The sequence below is a fragment of the Mobula birostris genome, chromosome 26 (assembly GCF_030028105.1).
Source record: "Mobula birostris isolate sMobBir1 chromosome 26, sMobBir1.hap1, whole genome shotgun sequence".
Lineage (NCBI taxonomy): Eukaryota > Metazoa > Chordata > Chondrichthyes > Myliobatiformes > Myliobatidae > Mobula > Mobula birostris.
The window spans coordinates 26,031,222-26,040,372 of record NC_092395.1 but is presented as its reverse complement, the minus strand read 5'-3'; the positions used below and the strand labels follow the sequence as shown (position 1 = coordinate 26,040,372).

Here is a 9,151-nt window from a genome sequence, read left to right as displayed (position 1 = left end):
AACTTTTCCCCCCTCACCCTTAACCCATGTCCTCTGGTTTTTTTCTCCCCTTGCCTCAGTGAAAAAAGCCTGCTTGCATTCACCCTATCTATACCCATCATAATTTTATATACCTCTATCAAATCTCCCCTCATTCTTCTACGCTCCAGGGAATAAAGTCCCAACCTATTCAACCTTTCTCTGTCACTCAGTTTCTCAAGTCCCAGCAACATCCTTGTCATTGTCTTTTGCACATTGGTTGAATGCCCAAGTTGATGCAGTCTTTCCATTGATTCTGTTATGGTTATTATTGTATGGATTTATTGAGTATGCCTGCAAGGAAATGAATTTCAGGTTTGTAAGTGGTGACATATAGGTATTTTGATAATAAATTTACTTTGAACTTTGATAGGTGAAGCCCGGTGGGTGGGAGGGGGATGGAGTAGGAAGCTGGGAGCTGATAGGTGGAAAAGGTAAAGGACTGAAGAAGGAGGACTCTGATAGGAGAGGAGAGTGGGCCATGGGAGAAAGGGAAGGAGGAGGGGCACCAGGAGGAGGTGATAGGCAGGTGAGAAGAGAAAAAGAGATCCAGAGTGGGGAATAGGAGCAGGACGAAGGGAGAGGGGGTAAATTTCCAAACGTTAGGAAAATTGATGTCCATGCCACATTGATGTTGGAGGCTACTCAGACAGAATGTGACCCTAGAGTGGCCTCATCATAGCAGTAAAGGAGGCCATGGACTGACATGTCAGAATGGGAATGGGGATGGGGATCAAAATTAAAATGGTTGGCCACTGGGAAATCCTGCTTTCTGCAGATGGAGGAAAGGTGCTCGACAAAGCAGTCCCCCCATCTACGCCTGGTCTCGACAACGGAGAGGAGACTGTATCAGGAGCACTGTATTCAGTAGATGATACTGACAGATTTGCAGGTGAAGTGCTTCCTCATCTGGAAGGACTGTTTGGAGCCCTGGATGGAGGCAAGGGAGGAGGGTGTAGCACTTCTTCCATTTGCAGAGATATGTACTAGGAGGGAGATTAGTGGGGAGGGATGAATGCACAGAGGGAGTGATCCCTGTGGAAAGTGGAGAGTAGGGGGTAGGTGTGGGAGGTAAAGATGTGCTTGGTGGTAGGATTCCACTGAAAATGGCAGAAGTTGTGGAGAAAGATGTGTCGGATGTGAAGGCTTGTGGAGTGGTGGGTGAGGACCAGAGGAATTCTATCCCTATTAAAGCTGGCAGGGAGATGGGGTGAGGGCAGGTGTCTGGGAAATGGAGGAGATACAGATGAGGACGGCAACAATAGTGGAGGGAAGCCCTGTTCTTTAAGGAGGCCATCTCTGATGTTCTAGAAAGAAAAGCCTCGTCTTGGGAATAGATGTGGAGGAGATGAAGGAACTGAGAAAAGGGAATAGCATTTTTACAGAAAGCACAGTGGGAAGAGGTATAGAAGATAGCTGTGGGAATCGGTAGGTTTATAAAAGATATCAGCAGACAGTTTGTTTTCAAAGATGGAGACAGGTTGAGAAAGAGGAGAGACGTGTAATAAATGGATAAGTGAATTTAAGGGCAGGGTGGAAGTTAGAGGCAAGGTTAATGAGATCAGCATGAGTGTATGAAACAGCACCAATGCAATGGTCAACATAGCACAGAAGGGTTGAGAAGCATTCCCTGTGAAGGCTTGGAACATGAACTTGGACCCTTGTGAATGATTCTAGATTTCACTAAAGAATATTGTTTATACTGAAAACATGATTTTTCTGATCCACCTTCCTTTGATAATGGAATGACATTGGCATATCTCCAATCTAATAGGCCAATTTCCAAATAATAAGCTTCAAAAAGTATTGTTCATCACCTGTAGTTTATGGCCGGGGGTGCTGGTGATTTATCTCCCCAAAGTCCCATTATTTTCACCATTACTAATTTACATTAATGTTGAACCCAGCTAATTTCTCCCCTTGAATTATTTTTTTTTACTTTACATTCTTCATCTACCAGCCACATTGTCTACCACATCCTTGTTTTCTTTACAATTATCTGCCTTTAAAGAGGCAAGTGTCCCTTGGCTTCTCTTTAATTATAAAACATTTTAATATCATCCACTGCTCACAGTTTTTCCATCTTTTGGCAGCTTTTAATATTTTGTCAGTTTGTTATTTTCCTCATTTATCCTAGTCTTCCTCTAAATATTTCTGTCATCTACAGATTAAATGATTCCCTTTGTAGCAGTATCATTGAAATAAGTCAGGAAAAGCCCTGGCCCTTGCATTGGCGCCTGGTGAACATTACTGTCTACCTCACTGTGTTCTGTCACCTTGTCATTTGTTGCCACTGCCCATTTTATACTGTAGGCTGTAACCTTGCTAACAAGCCTACTTTGCGGTCTTCGTCAAATGGCCTTTCTCTCTCATGTGGTCCATATAGACCACATCAACTGCATTTCTTTCCACTGCCATCTCGCCTCATCAAAAACAGTCAATCCGGCTAGTTAAAAACGATTTACAACTTTCACTGACTTTCACTAATTAATCTGCTGTCTTAGATTCTTTATTCAATGATATTTCTCCTTCAGTTCTTTCGCTGATCATCTTGTACCTGCGCCAGTTAGATATTAACCTTCCTGCAGAGGAAGAGGCAGAGGAAGTAAAAATGGGGGTGTAATGAAAGAATTTCAACCCTATTCCAACTCAAAGCCCCCCAACCACCCACAGCTTTTACCACTGCCTTGATAAGCCCCGCCGGCTCTGGGACTATCCCGGAAAATCTCTTGACCCAAAGGCCTTGACATGCTAAAAGTTTTGTGCCCAGAATTCAGTTCTCCACTCAGACTTGTTTACGCATTGCTGTACCTAATATTGGTGGTATACATCTGTTTCTGCGTCTCAATGTGGACTCACTCACCGTCACCTCCTGGGATTGCCAATAGCCTGCCACAGCTTTTCAAAGCTTCAAGGTGTTTAACTGAAAGCCATACTATGCAATCACCCAGCACCGGCTTCTCATTGGCTGGGTCAGATTCTAAATTGTTGTGACTTCATAAAGAGCACCACTCATGTGACTTTGATAGGCATCAGCAATGACATTCCCTCAGTGATATCAGGGTGGAAGTGTTAGTGGTGTAAGAGAACAGAACTAGTGATAAAGGATCTGGTACTTTCCTGTCATATACGCTGAATAAACTCTTCTCTGGCTTCCAGCCAGGTACAGGTGTCGATTATAAATGAAGCTACGATGACAAACTCTGCCATCTTCATCAGTGATGATGCCAGAGTACATAGTCATACTTTATTGATCCCAGGGGAAATTGGTTTTCGTTACAGTTGCACCATAAATAATAAATAGTAATAGAACCATAAATAGTTAAATAGTAATATGTAAATTATGCCAGTAAATTATGAAATAAGTCCAGGACCAGGCTATCGGCTCAGGGTGTCTGACCCTCCAAGGGAGGAGTTGTAAAGTTTGATGGCCACAGGCAGGAATGACTTCCTATGACGCTCTGTGCTGCATCTCGGTGGAATGAGTCTCTGGCTGAATGTACTCCTGTGCCCACCCAGTACATTATGTAGTGGATGGGAGACATTGACCAAGATGGCATGCAACTTAGACAGCATCCTCTTTTCAGACACCACCGTCAGAGAGTCCAGTTCCATCCCCACAACATCACTGGCCTTACGAATGAGTTTGTTGATTCTGTTGGTGTCTGCTACCCTCAGCTTGCTGCCCCAGCACACAACAGCAAACATGATAGCACTGGCCACCACAGACTCGTAGAACACCCTCAGGCAGATGTTAAAGGACTTCAGTCTCCTCAGGAAATAGAGACGGCTCTGACCCTTCTTGTAGACAGGCTCAGTGTTCTTTGAGCAGTCCAGTTTATTGTCAATTCGTGGCCCCAGGTATTTGTAATCCTCCACCATGTCCACACTGACCCCCTGGATGGAAACAGGGGTCACCGGTACCTTAGCTCTCCTCAGGTCTACCACCAGCTCCTTAGTCTTTTTCACATTAAGCTGCAGATAATTCTGCTCACACCATGTCACAAAGTTACGTCTAGTGCAGTGGTATTTATACCCCTGTAGTCCGTCCCTCCTGATTGGTTAGTCCTCATCCAATCAGGTTTTCACTCTCCCACCTTATAAGAACCAGGGATGTTCGAGAAGTGTTAACCAAGGCAGCAGAACACACCCATGACAGTGAACATCAGGACTCCCCATCTTAGTGATGTCAGTAATACTAGTGGAAAAATTGATGGAAAAGGGGCAGCTTTTGCAATGTCAGAAAGATGGTATTTATATCAGTGGGGCAAGATGAATCTTCTCATGGTGCACCTAGCATTTGAGTTCCAACCCAGAACAGTTTTTAACCCTCTGTTATTCTTGGTCAGATATTTTTCCTCATTCCTCAAAAACATCTGTGGAATCCATATCGCAGTACAAATTAGCATCTTTGGGTCCACCAGAGTCTGTGGGACTTGACCCAAATGAGAATCAGTGTTGGTGGGAATAGTATCTCCGAGCTGCTCAAATCCCCACACGTCCATTGTCCCCACCAGAATTCACCATTCCACTTGAGCTTAACTTCACTGTCTGTCTCCTAACTTGTGTCAAGGTTTGCTCATCATTACTACCCCATTTATCAACATCACAGATTTTAAACTGATTTTCAAATCATTTCATGACAATCTCCCCCCATCTCACTAAACTTTAGCCCTTGATCATTCCTGAATTTAATTGTTGTGTCATTTTTAGCAGTTATATCTTCATAAGATCCAAAACGTAGGAGCAGAATCAGGCCATTCAGCCCATTGAGTCTGCTTCATCACTCTGTCGTGATTTATTATTCCTCTCAACCCCATTATCCTGCCTTATCCCCATAATCTTTACCAATATAGAGGACATCAACCTCCATTTTAAATACATCCAATGACTTGGCCTCCATAGCTGTCTGTGGCAACCAGTTCCATAGATTCACCACCCTCTGACCAAAAATTCCTCCTCACCTCTGTCCTAGAGGGACACCCTTGATGCCGAATCTGTGGCCTCTGGTCCTAAGACTCCCCCATTATAGGAAACATTCTCTCCACATCCACTCTATCTTGGCCTTTTAAGACTCCATAGGTTTTAATGAGATCCCTCACTCATTCTTCTAAAACTCCACTGAATGTAGGCCTTGGGCTGTCAAAATGCTCCTCATACCTTCAGTCACCTCACACCACTGCATTCACACACTAGATCTCTCTGCTTCTCCTTCCTTTAAGATATTCCTTAAAATCTATTGCTTAGGAAACCTTTGGTCATGTGGTCTAACATCATGTGGCTTGTTTTTTTATTGTTTAACTACATTCAAGTCAATAATATTCACATGCCATAGTTCTTCTTTCTCTCAGTTAATTACTAAGCTTATCATCTGAGGTACTTAAATCTTTTTGGAGATAACATTCAAGGGAAAGGAGATGCAATGTAATTAACCTATCTTAATCAGTGTACCTTATTGAATTCGTGAGCACATCCCAACAGAAGCAAGCCCATTTCAATCATCCCAGGTTTCCAGTTGGACAGATATCCACAGGCAGAATTCACCAGGCTGTGGATGGTACCCCTGACATCATGACTGAATGGAGGTCAATACATGGCTCTGCCATACAAGGACACACCCCAAACACGATATAGGGCATTCACCGTAAGCTTTTAGTGTGAATTTCACCATCTTAGATGGCATCAAATCCAACCATTGCCAGCTGAGACCTCCCCCAACCCAAACACCACTGAGCACAAAGCAACGTTAATCTCCAGCAGTGGATCAAAGGTCACTGATCCAGACGGTCATCTTCCCCAGTGATAGGAAAACTAAATCTAGCAGGCTGATCAGAATATTGTCCAATCCTCATTCTGTTTGTGTTTTTTTTTCATAGTCCCACATGTCACTTTCCCATCCGTAATCTGTGCTAGGAAGCAGCGTCATTCAGTGGGGGAATGCAATCGAGACACGAGTTAGCTAGTACAACACTGAAGTAGTACATTTCATATCCATTACCACCGAATGGATACCACCCATACCGTAACAGTAATCACACATTGCCCACACCCATTTCAAGACTGGATGGGTAAAAATAGTCCCACACTCCAAATCAACCCATCACTCTCAATCTTTGCATATTGTGTAACTCACCGCCACCACTTCATGATTAATATTTCTGGAACTGGCTTAATTTTCCTTTAAAAGAGATTTTTGTGTTACTTCAAGTGCCAGTCGTTCAAGTAGAAGCTGAAAACATTCAATTATGGGGCTACAGGAAACGGTAGGGAAGTCAGATTTTTTTTAGTACAAATAACAAACTTTGATTTCAAACCTCATCTAAATGCCAACATTCTTCACTGGTGACTCTAGGGAACTCAGGTAAGATAACAGAGCTGACTGAACAACTCGGAGGGCTGTTTCATGTTGCGTAATAAACTTCATCGGCCCTACTGAGTGGCTGATAATCAGGTTGCAAAGATAATGACCGGCCTGCTGACTGGTGTTTTAGCAGACAAGCAAGCAGCAGCAAAAAAATAGTGCCGGCCCGTCCGTGAGTGTGGGAGAATCGACAAGGCTGCGATTTGACTGTTTAATTTGATCTTACTTCCTCAGAATCAGAATCAGATTTATTGTCACTCTCCTGAAACTTGGTGACAGTGAACCTGCTTCCGATTCGAGGGGGAAAAAAGATTAAATTGGTTAATTAAACAGTAAAATAGCAGGCTCTTCAACTCTTGCACCCTTAATACACCAGTGCAATACTGTACAAAGATAATTAAGTGTTGTCACTGACCTATTGCCAAATAGGACAACATGAATAACAGTGTCCTATTCCTCATACTACGTTACAACTACATCAGCAAGGATGCTTAAAATATTTGTTCAAACTCTAAAAACATCCACAAGTATGGAATACCAGAAAATACTGATATCAATTCCCCTTAAAATGGGCCAACTCTTAACAAGGATCCACCCCAGTCTTTCCAATGCAAAATATTTCCGTTTCAGCATGTGGGTTATTCGCCATTTGTAATTAAATGCAAAATACATCTAACATCTTAGACGTAAAATACTTTTATTCAAAAATCACATTGTAGCAATACACATTGGAATGTATAGCAACGTGGAATCTAGTCAGACTGTTCCCATTACTGTATATAAATAGAGCATCTTTCAAATGGTAAAAACATACATTCCAACAATATTGTAACAGAATCAGACACTTATTTACAATTATTTAAAAGTTTGCACCTGCGTGCAAACACAAACACTGCACAAAACGAGCAGGCATCCGATGTCAGTCTGCAGGTGGTTTTAAGGCCACAGCTAGTCCATGCATCAGCTTTCTACAAACAGCAGAGAGCAGTCCACTGAGCGCACGTCAACACGGACCCAGACATGCAGCGCCAGACAAAGCTACTGGCTTTTGGTCAACAGAACTCAGTCAAGTTCTCATCTCAAAGTCACTGTTGGTGTGCCCTTCTGGGCAGAGCTCTCAGTTCTTCAAACTCGACTTCACTGCTGGAAGGGCAATCTTAAACATGGTCCACGAGCCTGGGTAGGATATTTTGGAGGATGCTCTGTGCAAGAGAGGTGGATGGACAAGCCTCAGGAGGCTAGGTGCAGAAAGACAAATGTAGCCAGAGTACAGTATTATAATGGCCTGCACAGGTCCACAAGTCTACTGGGGTTGCACCTGGTGTGTAAACAGATGATCACGGACTGGATGCTCCCCCGGGCGTCTGGAAGGCTTCGAAGCGATGGTTCCTCTGATGGCCTGTGGGTGGTGTCCTGCCCCAGGTTTCAGGGTAGAACCCGCAGGGTCCTCGTATGGTCCATGGGGGTAGGATGAGCGCAAGCCCGGGGCTAGTAAGCTTGCACCTGCGGACTGATCATCAGCTGGCAGCCGCTGTTGACGTGGGTCAGCACCTTCTGCTTGAGCTGAGCCACTTGCTCCCGGAGCAGGCTGGCCGTGGAGGCTAACTCCGAGTTCTGGCACTTGAGGCTCTTCACCTTGTCCTCCAGCCGGGAGATGCGCTCCAGCTTGCGCTTCCTGCACTTGGAGGCGGCGATGCGGTTCCGCAGGCGCTTCCTCTCAGCTTTGATGCGTTCCTGAGTGTCCATATCGATGGGCGAGACAGGCGGGCTGTCGCCAAGACCCGACACGTCCGGCACGGTTTGCGGCTCGTCCTTGGGGACTTGAAGACGGCCCTGCGGACACAGAGAGTGCCCGAGTGGTGGGTAGGTGGCGGCGGCGGCGGTCGAGGTCTCCGGGCTATAGCTGACTGCCGGCGCCGGGCCCGGCGTCCCGCTGTACGGGCTGAGGTTGGTATAGACGGGAGGCTCGGAGTGTTGTAAGCCGCCAGAACTTCCGCCAGCTCCCGAGACCGGTCCGGGGGCAGGCAGCGGAGCCTGCGGGCCTGCCAGGCCGTTCAGCTGGTTCTGCTTGTGGAGATCCTCCAGCGCCTTGACGAAGCCCTCGGCGAACGAGTTCTGCTCGTCTGTCACACTGCGGGGGAAGAGGCTCTGCGCCGGCCCGGGGCTGGTGGTCACCAGGCCACTCGACTGGATGATGAGGCGTTCGAGATCGGGAGATGCGAGTTTGAGGAAGCCCAGGTCGGGCGAGTTGAGAGGGGCCTCGGAGTCGCGTTGGTTTTTGAGGCCGTTGTCGGACACAGGCAAGCTCAGGCTCTTCTTCATGCTGCTGACCGTGATCAGGGTATCGTCATGGTAGAAGGGCGTTTCCATGCCGGGTCCAGACTACCGCTGGGAAAGGACGCCCGGACCTCGGTCTCCGCGGCTGCTTTATACCGAGCTCCAACGACAGACCTCCGGCTCCTCCAGCAGACACCCAGCTCACTACCGTTCGCCTCCCACCTGACCCTTTATATCCCTTCGCCCACGTGTTCACCTGATTGCATTATGTCATATGCTCGTCCTCCGATTGGCCGTCAGTGACGTCTTCCTCCACGGCTATTTTGCATGTGGCTCGACCATTGGCCAATCGTTGTCACGGAGACGGATTGTGTACTGCAAATAGCGCGGTGTGTTGTGGGGTGACGTAATGGTTTCGGGGTGTGGCGACTTGAGGCACGTGGCTGCCTATTTAAGGTGGATCTGAAGTTGGTCTCGGCTCCCAGTAAACTTCAT

The 9,151-nt window shown here is 46.1% G+C and overlaps 1 protein-coding gene across 1 annotated transcript; it reads right to left on the bottom strand.

Moving 5' to 3' along the window:
- Positions 1–7,059: 7,059 nt before the first annotated feature.
- LOC140188180 (transcription factor JunD-like) lies at positions 7,060–8,874 on the bottom strand. The gene has a single exon (XM_072244186.1). The coding sequence runs from the start codon at positions 8,747–8,749 to the stop codon at positions 7,868–7,870; it is 882 nt and encodes a 293-aa protein (XP_072100287.1). The 5' UTR covers positions 8,750–8,874; the 3' UTR covers positions 7,060–7,867.
- Positions 8,875–9,151: the final 277 nt, after the last annotated feature.

Coding starts and splice junctions, on each gene's coding strand:
- LOC140188180 (XM_072244186.1), bottom strand. CDS start 8,749: ATGGAAACGCCCTTCTACCATGACGATACCCTGATCACGGTCAGCAGC.